Source organism: Conger conger, chromosome 13, assembly GCF_963514075.1.
Source record: "Conger conger chromosome 13, fConCon1.1, whole genome shotgun sequence".
Taxonomy (NCBI): Eukaryota; Metazoa; Chordata; class Actinopteri; order Anguilliformes; family Congridae; genus Conger; species Conger conger.
Window position 1 is genome coordinate 41282736 of NC_083772.1, and position 16502 is coordinate 41299237.

Below are 16502 nucleotides of genomic sequence, written 5' to 3' on the forward strand. Positions count from 1 at the left end.
TCACGCTAAATCTGCTTCCCGGAGAGATGAGACCGCAAAGTGTTTGTTTACGGAACTCGCGTTGGAAGTAAAGCGTTTACGAAACTGACCGGCGTCTCTTAAACTTCGAGCCCACGCTTCCGTCCGTCGCTCTCCGCTCTTCGCCGCTCTGCGTTTTGGCGGCAGAAGCCTCCGGAATGAGGGCCCCGCGAGCCAGCGGCCGTTGGCAGCCGTGATTTACCGCCGCCATTAAGCAAATCTAATAAGGATGGTGAAGGCTGAGCTGGATCTGGCCAGCGCTCTAATCATTTGCACATTTTGGCGGGATGCGCAACGTTGTTGACCGAGCTCTTTAATCACAGCGCGGAGAAAGCGGCTCCAGAATATACTTAGAAAGTCTCGCTGCGGTCCAAACGAGCTGAACGCCGTCCAGGACCACTTGGTGGTGATTTGCTTGAGAGACTCGATGTTCCCGTTTTAGATTGAGCTATCAATCAACAGGGTGGGGGGGGGGGGGGAAGTAAACATGGGAACTTCATTATTAATCAGTGAATAAATCAATAGGTCTTTTGCGTTCATAAAGAACTATAGCCCAATGGGGCTGACACAGGGGTTTTACAAAACCGAGAGATAAATGCAGTTACAAACAGATCGAGCACCAAAGTCAACAGGAGCAGAAGAACAGCGGTACAATAAAAACACGAGGGAAGATGTCCCCAAAACGTATTTGAGGCGAAGCTGGTTTGTGGACAGCAATGTCCTGTTGTGATAACTTACAATAAAAATATAATAATGGTGAAACGACAAAGAAAATGTAAAACCACTGAAGCAAGCCATGATTAAAAACAATGTGTCTGGCAGCACAGAAACTAAATGGAGCCATACATTCTCCTCTGCCCTCCATTTCCAATAAGCACAGCGACATTTATCTGGAAATTGAGATTATAGTACAGCACCACGGTGTACTCCACACACAGTGCTAGCCGTTTCAAGCTCTGGGTGGCCTGTAGTGTAGTGCTTAAGATACATGACTGGGACACGCAAGGTCGGTGGTTCAATCCCCGGAAAGTAGCCACAATAAGATCCGCACAGCCGTTGGGCCCTTGAGCAAGGCCCTTAACCCTGCATTGCTCCAGGGAGGATTGTCTCCTGCTTAACTGTACGTCGCTCTGGATAAGAGCGTCTGCCAAAAGCCATTAATGTAATGGCAGTAGAGATGCAGTTAGGCTGAAGGCAGTCAGCACTGGGTCTTCTGAGTGCTGCAGCAGCCAGTTCAGCTCACTGTTGTCCAGGTCGCGCCTGCGTCACCGCGGTGATAAACTGTGCTTACGTGGATCAACGGGAGGGTCGTTATGAAACGCAATGTCACCGTCGCCTTCAGGAGATTACCCAACGATACCTGCGCCCACGCAGACACCTGAAATCAGGCCAGGATCGACACCATGTGCACAATAACCAGCAAAGTGAGTCAATCCCACACCATGTGCACAATAACCAGCAAAGTGAGTCAATCCCACACCATGTGCACAATATAACCAGTAAAGTGAGTCAAACCCACACCATGTGCACAATAACCAGTAAAGTGAGTCAAACCCCACACCATGTGCACAATAACCAGTAAAGTGAGTCAATCCACACCATGTGCACAATAACCAGTAAAGTGAGTCAATCCCACACCATGTGCACAATAACCAGCAAAGTGAGTCAATCCCACACCATGTGCACAATAACCAGCAAAGTGAGTCAATCCCACACCATGTGCACAATAACCAGCAAAGTGAGTCAATCCCACACCATGAGCACAATAACCAGCAAAGTGAGTCAATCCCACACCATGTGCACAATAACCAGTAAAGTGAGTCAATCCCACACCATGAGCACAATAACCAGCAAAGTGAGTCAGTACATCACATTATCATCCCCGCTCCCCGCTGCCAGGCTGTTACACAGAACATGCTAATTCTGCTCATACTGGAGGTGGCCAGATCCTCAGGCCGCTTCAGGCAGCCAAGAGAGCAATGTGTCTGAAGCAGACCAACTCACCGCGCAGAAGCGCTTCATCCACCTTTTAATTTCGCAGCGATTCTTTTTAATTAGGTTACTGTTCAGATACAAGCACTGACTCAATCTGAATACTGCGCATTCAATAATATACAGCCTTTTTTTTGGCAAGATAGTACCTTAACGGGCACTGTTTCAATTTTTTTAACAAAGAAATAGCACACGAAAATAAGGTGGCGAGATTCTCATCAGCTGAGATCAATTTCACGTTTTTGACTACATAAATCTGCTTTTCATCTTTCAGATACACCTCCTTAGCTGCACGGAGAAGGAAATTAATATTGAGATATATTATATGCATAAAATAGCCAGAGGAAGATTCCGGAACATGATAACATCTCAACCTTCACCTTCCAATGTGCCACCTTCACACCAGAACCAACCAGCAAACAACAGAGAGAGAGAGAGAGAGAGAGAAAAACACACCACATCCATTCTTCCCCTCGCTAAAACTGTGAGTTTTAGCACAAAGGTGGAATTTAAGATAAGTGACACAGATGGGGCAGCCTCACACTGCTTAACAGCTGAGCAGAAGGGCGCAAAAGGAGTGTCTTTTAATTACAGCAAGGAGCCTCTGTAGGATTCTCCCTGCCGGCGGTGCTCATTAACACCCCTATTTACGCAGTCTCCTCTTCCCTTTAGAGCAGCTTCTCCAGGCCGGCCGGGACCGTACCATTCCCAGGAGAGGGGCCAAAAACAAAACGACAAAACAACAACCAGGAAACAGGACTGGCGTGAATGCAAACACAACGCAACCGTTTATCCTTACCCCCCGGTCATCTGTCAAATTTAGCGCTGGGCGCTTTCGCACTCGATCAAACAAGCCGTGGTCCCCCCCCCCCCCCCCCCCCTCCCTTCTCTTCAAATTACAAATGAGTCCATTAGGCAGTGTGCGGAGTGCGGGCCCTCGGCCTGCTGCTGTAATGGGGCGTGAGATCCCCGTCCCCCAGCAGTCCTGAGCGCAGATGGAGGGCTGCTGGGTAATGAGCCACCGCACCACCAAAGGCCACCGCGGCCAACTCTGTCAGGACCCCCAACAAACAGCAGGGAGAGAGGGAGGGAGAGAGGGAGAGAGCGGGAGAGAGAGGGAGGGGGAGAGAGAGAGAGGGAGAGAGAGAGAGAGAGAGGGGGAGAGAGAGAGAGAGGGGGAGAAAGAGAGAGAGGGAGAGGGAGAGAGGGAGAGGGAGAAAGAGAGAGAGGGAGAGGGAGAGAGGGAGAGGGAGAAAGAGAGAGAGGGAGAGGGAGAGAGAGGGAGAGGGAGGGAGAAAGAAAGGGAGAGAGGGAAAGACAGGGGGAGAGAGGTGAACGCAGCTTGCTGAGACCCAGAGCTATGGCGAGACGTGCAGGTTAAAAACAGCACAAAGTTTAATGGTGTGGAAAGGCGGGCCCATCGTGCGGAGCACATCTATCTCAGTGTTATCTTGATTATAGATCCCACTTTACCGGATGAAAAACAAAGACAGAAACACGAGCATACATCACCCAGAGCTGTAGGACAGGACGGTTAAATTTAATGCACTTCAGCAGGGAAAAGAATGCTTCCTGCCTTCTCACACGTTATACCTGCACGGTGAATACATTATTCAGGTTGTGTCCATTTGGTCCCGACACCTCGATGCGCTGGGGGTGGGGAGAGCCTGCTCTCTTTAATAGCAAGCGGCCCTGCGTGGGAATAACGAGAAGGGTTCGATCATTTCATTTCCGCAGCCTGTCCTCTCTGCCTCTTGGTTTATAGTCTTCATTAATCTTCATGTGCACCTGCAGCTCCATTTACACGCGTGTAATTCTTCACGTAAACCAGCCGTTACCTCGCTCATTTGCACCCTGCAAAGCCCGCTCCTTCTCGTCTCGAGCAGAGGACGTGGGCAGTGATGATGAATGACGCTCGTGTTTGGGCGGTCAAACAACGGGGGAACCGTGTCGGTGTCACCACAGACCGACCCGGCAAACCACTGCAGACCAACCTTGCCTAAACCCTGCTCAGAGCAGCTGGGATTCAAAGCTGGTTTGAGCTGTGTTTTTCACACTTGTTCCGGCTCACAGCCGGTCAAAGCTGGTAGAGTGAGCTGTTGGCCAAATTATGGGACAAGCTGACTATCAACTGGTCAACTGTCTAAATCCAGATAGAAGTGTCAAAAAACACAGCTTGAAAAAAAACATCTTGAACAGCTGGGTTTGTAAGCTGGTGTAAAATGGTTTCAGCAGTGTTTTCAACACTTCTATCTGAAATCTGTTCCTCTATCCCTCCTATCACTGCTCCTTCCTCCTCGGAGTTTACCCGCGGTTTAAGTTCTTAACCGAAACGCTACGCTCGGTTTGATATACGACACAGAGTCTTAACCAGAGAGCAGGTTTGAGCTCAAATTAACAATAAACACATGTGACAGTCTAAGCCGGCCAGCAGGTTTGAGTTTTCATTAACATTAAACAGGCGGTGTCATAACGCATGACTGCTTGGAGCTCCCTGTGAATACGACCAGGGTCCTGTTCAATACGGTCCTCATAAATATTAGTCAATGAGAGAGCAGAACAAGGACAATGCCAGGCTCGGGGGGGAGGACCTCATGGAGTGATAAATTTGATTTAATTTCCCCTGGGCCCTCTATTTCTCATGCACATAATTACAGCATGGCACACCGAGGGTTTTATGTTTTGTCAATAACTCACTGGGGAGCGATCAACACCGGACTGGACAAGATTTAATGATGTTCCCCTTCCCTCCGACCTGTCATCAACTTATAGAGACCTCAGAGGGTCATGTGTGTGTGTGTGTGTGAGTGAGTGTGTGTGTGTGTGAGTGAGTGTGTGTGTGTGCGTGTGTGTGTACGTGCAAGTGTGTGTGTGCGTGTGTGTGTGCACGTGAAAGTGTGTGTGTGTGTGTGTGTGCGCATGTGTGTAGTGTGTGTGTGAGTGTGTGTGTATAGTGTGTGTGTGTGTGTGTGTTGAGTGTGTGTGTGTGCACTGTGTGTGTGTGTGTGTGTGTGTGTGTGTGAGTGTGTGTGCACTGTGAGTGTGTGTGCACTGTGTGTGTACAGTGTGTGTGTGTGTGTGTGTGTGTGAGTGTGTATAGAGTGTGTGTGAGTGTGAGTGTGTGCACTGTGTGTGTGTGTGTGTGTGTGTGTGTATGTGTATGTGTGTGTACAGTGTGTGTGTATCGTGTGTGTGTGTGTGTGAGTGTGTGTATGTGTATGTGTGTGTACAGTGTGTGTGTATCGTGTGTGTGTGTGTGTGTGTGTGTGTGAGTGTGTGTGTGTATAGAGTGTGTGTGTGTGTGTGTGTGTGTGCGAGTGTGTGTGAGTGTGTGTGTGTGTGTGTGTGTGTGTGTGCGGTACATCAACAGCGCGTTCTTCAGGTTTTTTTACATCGATCAGCAGTGGAGTGGAATGAAATATAAAGATCAAGAAATAATTAGAACTAAATAGAAAAAGAAAATGAATAAACCAGCACCAGCATAAACCCGGTTATTACGGACAAGGGCACTCTATCACAGACGGCACTGAAGAAAGGGATAAAAGGCGAGGGGATGGAAACTGGGCAGTGTGGACAGATCAGTCAGACTGCCGGCGTGCCAGGAGGGCAGCGAGGGGCCGGGGGAGGGTGAGGGAGGGGCCGCGGGGTCGCCATGGCAGCTGTGCAGGTGCACGGAGCCAGGAAGAGTTCCACTAGAGAAAGAGCGCGCCGTTAAACCTTGGCTCATATCGGGGAAATCACTTCTCTCAGCCAGTCACAACATGGCTGCCACAAAGAGACAACTGTTTAAGGAGGCCAGCAGACCTGGGTCAAATATGTAATACGTTTTGGATTCAAATACTTTTCTCTGCTCGATCGATCTTGCCTGGAGCAACTGAGCCAACCAAGAGAAGGTGGGGGTTTCCTATTTATACGCTCAAAAAGAACATACCCCCACCTTCTGATCCTCTTGGTTGGCTCAATTACTCCAGGCAAGATCAATCTAGCACAGAAAAGTACTCGAAACCGAAATAATTATGCATTTGACCCGGGTCTGGAGAGTGCCCAGACATTGCCCGGGATCTGGAGTCAGACGGTCAATGTTCAGGCCTTCGACACGAAGCCATCTCTACGTAATTAAACGCAGACTCCACTGTAAGCTACTGTATCAGGCTTAGTTCTGGACGCCCGTGAAGAGATTTCCCTCCTCTTATTACTGCACACGTACAGGTGGAGATGAAGAAGCTTATCGTCGGCTCTCTGTGAGAATGGCTTCATGGTGGTTCACCAGGCTCTCTGTGAGAATGGCTTCATGGTGCTTCACCAGGCTCTCTGTGAGAATGGCTTCATGGTGGTGCACCAGGCTCTCTGTGAGAATGGCTTCATGGTGGTGCACCAGGCTCTCTGTGAGAATGGCTTCATGGTGGTGCACCAGGCTCTCTGTGAGAATGGCTTCATGGTGCTTCACCAGGCTCTCTGTGAGAATGGCTTCATGGTGGTGCACCAGGCTCTCTGTGAGAATGGCTTCATGGTGCTTCACCAGGCTCTCTGTGAGAATGGCTTCATGGTGGTGCACCAGGCTCTCTGTGAGAATGGCTTCATGGTGCTTCACCAGGCTCTCTGTGAGAATGGCTTCATGGTGCTTCACCAGCCTCTCTGTGAGAATGGCTTCATGGTGGTTCACCAGGCTCTCTGTGAGAATGGCTTCATGGTGCTTCACCAGGCTCTCTGTGAGAATGGCTTCATGGTGCTTCACCAGCCTCTCTGACTGAGCCGGTGTGTGTGGTCAAGGTCGCCATCTTCTAAGCTGTGGCATTTTCAGCTCAAGCTTCATTACTCATGAAAATACTCATAAAATGTCATTCGACAGCGAGCAACAGAAAAGGCTCTTTCCATAAAACAGCGCGTTTGAAAAGGCCTGTATGTGAGAACCTCAGCGATTGAGCCGTGCCACCGCTTTATACGCTGGGAGCAGGAAGGCTACGCTGCGCGGCGTTTTATTTCTGTTTTTTTATTCAGCATCAAAGACCATTTCAATTACGGAATGTGACTATTCACATTTTCAAGCTCATGGTGTATAATGTGAAAACCATTCAAATCAATGTAATATTTGGCAGTTAAAAAAGCAAAAGAAAAAAAAAAAAGCTCAATAGTTCTCCTGAACTCCATACTCACTGTAGAGAATTAAATTGTATTTTGCTCATCTGAATATATAATACATCCAGACAAAGACTATAAACTGCAAATACACTTCAGGATGAAGTGTATAATGTTTACATAATAAGTCACACCACAGAAATGTGTATATCGCATTTTTTAATACTCTCTCAAATTAGACCAACATTTCCATGACAGAGAAATGTGTGGACTCAAGTCATTTTGAATACTTATTTGGAGTCATAAAACGTATATTTTTTGATAACTGGCAGCAGCCTCCTGGAGCCCAATCTTCCCCCCCTGATGGAGGCTGTAAAGCAGAGAGGGCCGCAGCCCTGTGCCTGCAGGAGGAATACCAGCGTGGCGGTAAAGAAGGTTCCAGAAGCCCTGCTCTCTGAGGAGCACGTGTGTCCTCAGGCCCGCTAACGGAGAGCACTCATAGACCAGCGTGGCGGTAAAGAAGGTTCCAGAAGCCCTGCTCTCTGAGGAGCAGGTGTGTCCTCAGGCCCGCTAACGGAGAGCGCTCATAGACCAGCGTGGCGGTAAAGAAGGTTCCAGAAGCCCTGCTCTCTGAGGAGCAGGTGTGTCCTCAGGCCCGCTAACGGAGAGCGCTCATAGACCAGCGTGGCGGTAAAGAAGGTTCCAGAAGCCCTGCTCTCTGAGGAGCACGTGTGTCCTCAGGCCCGCTAACGGAGAGCGCTCATAACTGAGCGTCGAACTGGGGCAGGCGGGGGATGGCTTTGATTTGAGGCGAGGCGGTTAAACGCCGCGCTGTCTCCGTGGTAACAGGTGGCGGGTGTGAACGCAGGTGTGAACGCTCCGACCGCGGGGAAGGTCGCTGATGTCATCCCCGTCCTGTCACCTCGTCCTTATCCACCACAGCGCTTTGCTTTCAGTGTGTAGACAGCTCAGGCACAAACCAGACACGCCTGTCGAAGCGGAGGCTAGGGACCGTCTCTGTGCACGTGAGGCAGAGTGGGTATTTGACCGATATCTAGGGGGCGACATGGCTCAGGCAGTAAGAGCAGTCGTCTGGCAGTCGGAGGGTTGCCGGTTCGATCCCCGCCCGGGCTGTGTCGAAGTGTCCCTGAGCAAGACACCTAACCCCCAAATGCTCCTGACGAGCTGGTCGGTGCCTTGCATGGCGTGTGAGTGTGTGTATGAATGGGTGAATGAGAAGCATCAATTGTACAGCGCTTTGGATAAAGGCGCTATATAAATGCCAACCATTTACCATTTACCGATATAGGATCACCTGGGGCTCATGGATACTTATAACAGGGCTGGCTTTTAGTTTTAAATAATTGTATTTATTTATTAAAAGGAAACGATTGATATTTGCGATAGCCATGTGTCCCAGACGTTTCCAATCAAAGCTAATTTGAGCAAAGCTGGTGTGTGACTGGTCACAGCTGGTTCCGGGTCCCATAATGGGCATGACAGAACCCAGCCGCTCTAAAGGCCGGGGGGGAAACCATGCTGATGCAGTCACACGCTCCACAAAAGATCAATTCATTTACAAAAATCTAAACGGAAAAAGGGTAAATATGAGTGCAGGACGCAGGCGCCCTCCCCGGTCTCCTCTCGGGTCCCGCCTCTGGCTGTTAGTGCCGTCAGGGAGAACAAACACACAGCATCCGTCTGCCAGGCACGGCGGCTACATTTAATTAGCGGCGCGACATCGGATGTGAAAACAACCTGGGAGAGTAATGGCCCTCACACACACCTGCCAACCCCAAACCTCCCCCCGCCCCCATGCCACCATGTGCCAGGAGCAGTGGGAAGGGAAGCCTGTGTGTCTGTGTGTGTGGACTATATACCTGTGTGTGTGTGTGTGTGTGTGTGTGTCTGTGTGTGTGTGGACTATATACCTGTGTGTGTGTGTGTGTGTGTGTGTATGTGTATGTGTCTGTGTGTGTGGACTATATACCTGTGTGTGTGTGTGTATGTGTGTGTGTGTGTGTGTGTGTGTGTGTGTGTGTGTGGACTATATACCTGTGTGTGTGTGTGTATGTGTGTGTGTGTGTGTGCGCCTGTGTGTGTGTCTGTGTGTGTGGACTATATACCTGTGTGTGTGTGTGTGTGTGTGTGTGTGTGAGTGTGTGTGTGTATGTGTGTATGTGTGTGTGTGTGTGTGTGTCTGTGTGTGTGTGTGTGTGTGTATGTGTGTGTGTGTGTGTGTGTGTGTGTGTGTGTGTGTGTATGTGTGTGTGAGTGTGTGTGTGTGTGTGTATGTGTGTGTGTGTGTGTCTGTGTGTGTGTGTGTCTGTGTGTGTGTGCGCGTGTGTGTGTGTGCGCTGAGCATCATTCCCACATCATTCACTCACGTATATCTGGGTTGAAATGTACTGTAAGTGCTGTATGGATTGAATGAGTCTCAGTTTCTACTGTTATATGACAGAGGACAGTAACGTAATGAGCCTATTCTAAACACACCAATGGGGGACGAACAGGGGAAAAAGACTATAAAAGAAATGACGAGGTAAGCAGTGCTCACATCATAAAAACAGACAGCTAACAGCATTCATCCACAGGTAATGATTATACACTGCACCTGCCTTCACTTACAGATAACTGCTTATAGGTGTGTGTGTGTATATATATATATATATATATATATATATATATATATATATAGGGCATGCACACTACAAAAAATTGTATTTCTTTTCCTTTTTTGATAAAAAGAGACAACATATTGCAAATCAGGTGAGACAGTTTGACCATTTCAAGGCAATGGGGTTGACGAGTACAGTAACTTAAAACAAGCTTATTCTACTTGAGTCTTTAAGTCTCAAGTCTCATTACAAGACCAAAAGCACTTCGGACGGGCGTTTTTGTGCAGTGCATCATCAGGGTGTTGAGCTGATATGGACAGTGAGCTCTGAGCTGCAGGGGACAGGGGCGTTCCCTCGGGCTCCAGACGCTGGGCGGCGGGGCCCTCAGCAGTGTCCATCATAATGGCGGCCCACAGCTCCTCTGTGCAGCCACGGGGGCTGTTCGACGAGGCGGTAAACACTCAACGCACCCCGCAGAGCGGTCCAGACGCGCGTTGAGGCGCGCGGCGTGGGGTTGTGGGAAACGCGGTCCCAGAGCGTAGCCGCGAGACGCTCGCCCGCTAACCCGCGCTGACAGCGGTGATGCACGACCGCCATTACCCAAAAATATCATTTCCCCTGAGCCACGAGCTGGCCCCCCCGCTAAAGGGTCGTACTGTCAATGAGGAACCTATTACAGTCCCAAGGTAAATACTCATTTTGCGCACGGGAGAGAGAAAAGGCCACGGGGTTTGGGGTGTGCGACACGTTACCCGTGGTGTGACAGAGATGGAGAGGAAGGTGATGAATTGTCGGCTGACAGGGTGCTCTGGTCCAATCAGCCTCAGTAATGTCCCTGTGAGCACAGGCAGTCCCTCGCCCCTGATGACAGGGCACTCCACCTTTAACACCTTTGACATCACAAATATGAGATTGGGACATTCTTAACTAACATTCTAATGCTGATGTAACAATTACTACTGGTAATGGTTACAAAGGCATTAGAATGCTCTGAACTACACATTCTAATGCTGATGTAACAATCACTACTGGTAATGGTTACAAAGGCATGAGAATGTTCTGAACTACACATTCTAATGCTGATGTAACAATCACCATTGGTAATTGAAAACATTGGAGTTCTAGAACACCAACTTAGAATTCTGAAAAAATATTTCAAGAGGCCTACTCTTCAAAGGGTTAAACAGGGTGAAATGCACAATCTCTTCAACACTAACACTCCCTGTTCTCATTTCATAGCTTATGCACTATCAACCAATCAAACTCAGCCATGTTCTCGTGAGAGAGCACAACCGCAGGCCTGCCAAATTAACACCTCATGTTTACCACGGTGGGATAAATTAAAACTATTCTTGTGTACCAAGTGACTCTATGTCCAATTCCGATTCCCACACAAGATAAACTGCCATGACTGAAAACAGTGAGTCATGTTGGTACTTCTTTTTTTTGCAGAGGAAAAACTGAGAACAAAAAGATGAGAAAACATTTCAGCACTGGACCAAGAGGGCAGAGCTGAACACCTGAAGCGAAGGCAAGGAGCTGATCGGAGCTTTTTGAAGGGCTTTCTGAGTGCGTACGGGTCACACTGCAGGCATTTCTCATCACTCCAATCTGCCACTCACCCACACAGATCTGAAATGGACTCAGACTAGGACAGAGTAGTTGTCCTGAAGTAGTTCTCATAGTCAAGTTCTGAGTATCTAACCAGAATACCTCACCTGATGAAACGTTGTTATGAAATCACAAAAATCATAAAAAATAATAATAATAATAATTCTTTGTGAAATATGTTTATGTCAACCCCGTGACCAAAATTATTTTAAAGGTACAATAGGTAAGATTTTTGTATTAAAACATTGTTACAAGACCATTGTAAATCCATTCCGATTATAGAAAAAGGCTCACTGACATGTTGACTTGTTGACATGTAGTTTATAGTCCTTAAATTCAGGTTTCAAAATATAAAAGTTGATGGCCCGACACTGTACCAAAACATTGTATAAATGTACAATAATTCAAGCTCATTGGTTGAAAATTGATTCCAATTGCCTTTCAACGTCAAAACTTTTACGGAGAAGGGGGAGGGATAAACAGTGTTGTGGTTTGAAGGTGTTTGCTGCTGCTATTCCTCTCATGAATTACCTATTGCACCTTTAAACAATTAAATTATTATACCAGAAAAAAAGCATTTTATGTTAAGGACAGTGTATATGCTTCATGGACAAATAAAAAAAGAAATAATATTAAATAATAAATTAGAATAAATTCTGTAAAGTAGGTCTGCATTACATAACAGATATGGCATAATGATACATTAACAAATGCACCTGTTTTACTCCACAGCGCTTAAATTGAGGGAGTCCTGTTACTCAGATGATACAATCTACAATTCTAATCCTTTGAATAATAAATACGAGCCATCAGCTGTAATGAAAACACTCACGCTCTCCATGAAAAGGCACAGTGAAAATACAAAGACAGCTATATGTGCGCTTGTAAAATCATAGACAGTGCTTTACAGCAGGAATCAACCCTGCCCCAAACTTTACGATGTCTCATAAGATATGGATGGATAAGCCTTCTCATTCCTGAAACTTACATGTACTAAAAACATCAAGCACAAATTTACGATGAGGAAATGACTGCAAGCACTACAATTTCATAAATCTGCACAGCCGGTAGCTGTTCTCACACAACATACCGCCCCTTTAGTGCGCATGATCCTGTTTTAAATGCTAATTTCATTTCTGCTACAGTATATAACGGTATGAAAAAATGCTATCGGTAGGACACCTGTATTATAACATGCTTACTGCACTTTCCCCTGCAATCTTTTAAAATATAAAAAGGCTATTACTGTAACATACAATATCACCAGGGAAGAAAAATATTTAAATACAATAATGATTGAATAGTCCGTGGAGGTATTAATGAAAATAATCATGACGGTGGTGATGATGGTGTTTTCTGCATGCTCTCTAAATGACAGAAAACTATTCCAACGGTCAGTGTGTTTAAATGGTCAGAAACGTATCAGCTGACCAGACCTGGGTCAAATACATCATTGTTTTCAATTGAAATAGTCTCCTATGCTTTATTGAGCTTGCCCGGTGTGTTGGAACCCATGAGATGATCTCAAAACGTCCAAAACCTCGCTTCTGGTCCTCCATTGCACCAGGCAAGATCAATCGAACGCAGAAGTATCCGAATCGAAAACAATTACGTATTCGACCCGGTGCCAAAGCCGACATCTGACGATCATCTGAATAAATTAAATAAATAAATAACCACCAGCAGGATGGAAGATGAAAGCCTATTCTTATCTGGACCACGTCCTTGAGTCAAACGGAACACGATTTTGCCTGAGGGAACATTCCGGCTCTCCGTTTTTATTTGAAAACATTCAGATGAAGGCGAGTTTGACTGATGTGACTGATGAGCATGACCTACCAAAGAGGCTGCCTCCATGCATGGAGGACACTGTATGAAGTTATGTAATGTTGTACTGTAGTGCATACGATGGGAGTCAAATTCAACTTTACCTCAACTTTACAAGTAAATGGCGCAGAACAAAGAGGGCTCTGTGTTTCTCTGGTGTTATTTGTGTCAGGTATGTTCCCACACTGAGGCACCACACCTATACTCATTTCCTCACAGCTGTACGTGTCATTGCTGAGATGTGGCAAGCAAGCAGCCCCTTGGGATTATGGGTAAGAGGAGGATGTGTCTTTTCTCGTTCTTTTCCAGAAAAAGGAAATGTCATTGCTCTGAGAGACGACGGAGAGGGCTCCATTTATGTATTATTTATTATAATAATACGCCTGGAATATTGGCCTCTATTTAAAGGAGTGTTTCAACAATTTCAGCCCAATGAGAGATTATAGTGGAAATTCTCTGATAATGTTTGATGTGCAACTCTGTAGAAACTTTGTCAATCTCAATCTCAAAAAATATACACATATATATATTTTTAATATAGCCTAAATCCAGTGAGTTTTTTACTCTATCAGCAGAACAGGCCATTTGGGTGCACATTGCAGTTTTTTTCCTGTGTTGACTGGTTTACTGACTGGGAATGAAGCCCCTCCCATCTCCAGCCTACGCTTCTGCTCCAGAAAAGCCAGCAAACAAGCACAGACACGACCATACATGTTCGAACCGGAGTTGGACCTCAATTTTAAAACTAGGAGCTGGTTTAGAAATCAAGGGCCCTGCACGAGTCCGAATGGTACTGTAAGCTTTATGTAAGCGAAGATTTCAGGCAAACTTTTGTCCAAATTTCAAATATTAGGCTAAATATTGCAAACACAGCCACAAAGTTAAGAGCTGTAAAGCACATTGACGGCTTACATCCAAGCTCTTACTATTGTAGCCGATTACACGTGAAGCTGGAAAGATTCTAATCGCCCAGACATGTTTGATATCTTCTTTGCTCATTCGCTTGTAATTACACTTTGGCTACAAATCCTAAATCACAAAAAGGCCAGTCTCATATTTGATATCTCACTTGCTCGTTCGCTTGTAATTACACTCCGGTTACAGATTCTAAATCACAAAAAGGCGGGCGCTACCTCCCTCTTAGCAGAGGCTGACCAAGATTAGATTTATGCAAATGACATTGTGAAAAGCGATTGGCTGTTTTCACAGGAGCCAAGCTGTGACTGAGAAACCAGCACTCAATGGACCATTCAGCCGGGTGGTTTTTTCATATGCAACAAAAAATGTGAGTTCATATTTTACCAGCACATAAGTATCACTCCACACTGCAGAAAATCAATGCCAAACCGAGGCAAACTCCAATTTTTAAACGATGGGACCTTTAAAGCATTCTTTCATCGAGCTCTTTGGCCCGCTAGATAAGAGCTGGAGCGGCTAGACTTCACATTCTGATAACGAGACAGACTGAGCCAAAGGACTGATGAGACGGCTCGTCATTTTCAGCACATCACTCAGGGCCCGGCTGGAACTTCATTTGCTGAAATGAAACCATTTCTGTTCCCCCTCCCTCCCTGTTTCCCTCCCATTCAAGCCTGCCAGTGTAAGGTTTTCACACAGGCACACACACAACGCACTGCCAGTGTAAGGTTCTCACACACACACACACACACACGACGCACTGCACTGCCAGTGTAAGGTTTTCACACAGGCGCACACACACACACACACACACACACACACACACACACACACACACACACACACACACGACGCACTGCACTGCCAGGACAAAGGGGGGAAAACGTCTTCAGTCTTACCTTGTCTTCTTGGTCACTTTCGCTGTCACGCTGAAAAACAAAAGGCCTGATTTCAGTTAAACGCAGTTAGATTGGAGTTTCATCACTGTTATGGATACTGTACATATTACATACGGTACATACAAGCTACACGTTAGCACAAATTCAGGGAGGTTTTCAGGACATTTCAACAGCTTCAAAGGGAAGAGTGGCTCATTAGAAGAAAACATGCCAGCCATGCAGCAATATTGTGAAAGGTGATATTCAGGTGAAAAATATAAATTCTTATAATGTTTTCTTTGTGCAGACTAATATTGTGGGCTCATGTTGGGAATGGAACTGGATTCTTGGCACACACTGTGTAATATGACTGATATATTTGACTTCATACCCTATTCCCATTATAAACATAGCCTGTAATCAACAAACATTTATCCATAACTTTGAATTACAAGATTAAATGTAATGCTAGCTTCTTCTACACAAAGTTAGTTGGGAGAGATAGTTTTAGGGATTGCTGAAGTTGCCAAACGGTGCTGGTGAAGACAAAAATGCTTCATATCACGAGTCAAAGATAAGGACTGTGCTGCCTGAATCCTCAACAACATCCAAACACTTCAACCGGACTTCAAATGTCAAATGCAGGACATACATGGTTTGTCAATCAGATATCACGTGTCCATTAATGAAACTATATTGTCTCATACTGTCACTCAAGGTCTGAAGGAACACTTGAGAGCTTTATGCTGTGTCACTTTCCCCAAGACCACTCATGCAAGATAATACACCACCGGATAAATGAGAAGTGTATTATCAAGCCAAATAAAACTGGGTTCCAAAAAACTATAATTTCACACAGATATTGATAAAATAATAGCCTAACAATTTTTACAAGGACAAAAGTCACTGTGTGAATGAGATAATAGAGGAGTGAAGTAATGTCATCCAATTCCATTCTCAGGGTTTGTCTACCCGCCTGAAGTCTGGCGATGTAAAAATGTAGCTACGTTGCGTTGGCGAAAAATGGAAATTCAACTCGATAGAACTCCCTAAACACGTCACCCTTTATTTCTGTCATCCAGTCCCCAGTGACTGTGCTCACTTAATAAGAGACGGCACATTAAATTACAGAACATACACAACCGTTACCGACTACAAGCCTTTACACAGCCACGATTCACCACAATGATGGTTCGCCAGGCTCCTTCATTTGAAGCCAGCATCAAAGCAGCATCAGCCAACTGCCAGAGCCGAGATTTGTAATAAACAACGTCATTTTCTTCTTCTCTTCCACCGTGTTTCGGCCCGTTAAACTACCCGACGCGGCTCGGTCCTCCTGTCAGCGGTCCACACGATACACTCTAATGGCTCGCCCTCGCTGGCCGGGCGAACGGAGAGAGAGAGAGAGAAGAGAGGGGGGGAGAGAGAGAGAGAAAGAGAGGGTGAGAAAGAGAGAGAGAGGTGAGAGAGAGGGAGAGAGGGAGAGAGAGAGAGAACGCCAGCACTCATTACTGCAGGATCAAAGCACCCTGCCACAGACGCAGAGCGGGACTGACTTTCCGCG

The 16502-nt window shown here is 46.4% G+C and overlaps 1 protein-coding gene across 1 annotated transcript in view; it reads right to left on the reverse strand.

Annotated features, from left to right (window-relative positions):
- The window catches only part of LOC133107570 (autism susceptibility gene 2 protein homolog), a 229596-nt gene that overhangs the window by 67749 nt on the left and 145345 nt on the right, over positions 1–16502 (reverse strand). The window contains exon 5 of the mRNA XM_061216563.1: positions 14960–14989. Coding sequence (XP_061072547.1) covers positions 14960–14989 — 30 coding nt within the window. The remainder of the gene's footprint in view (positions 1–14959; positions 14990–16502) is intronic.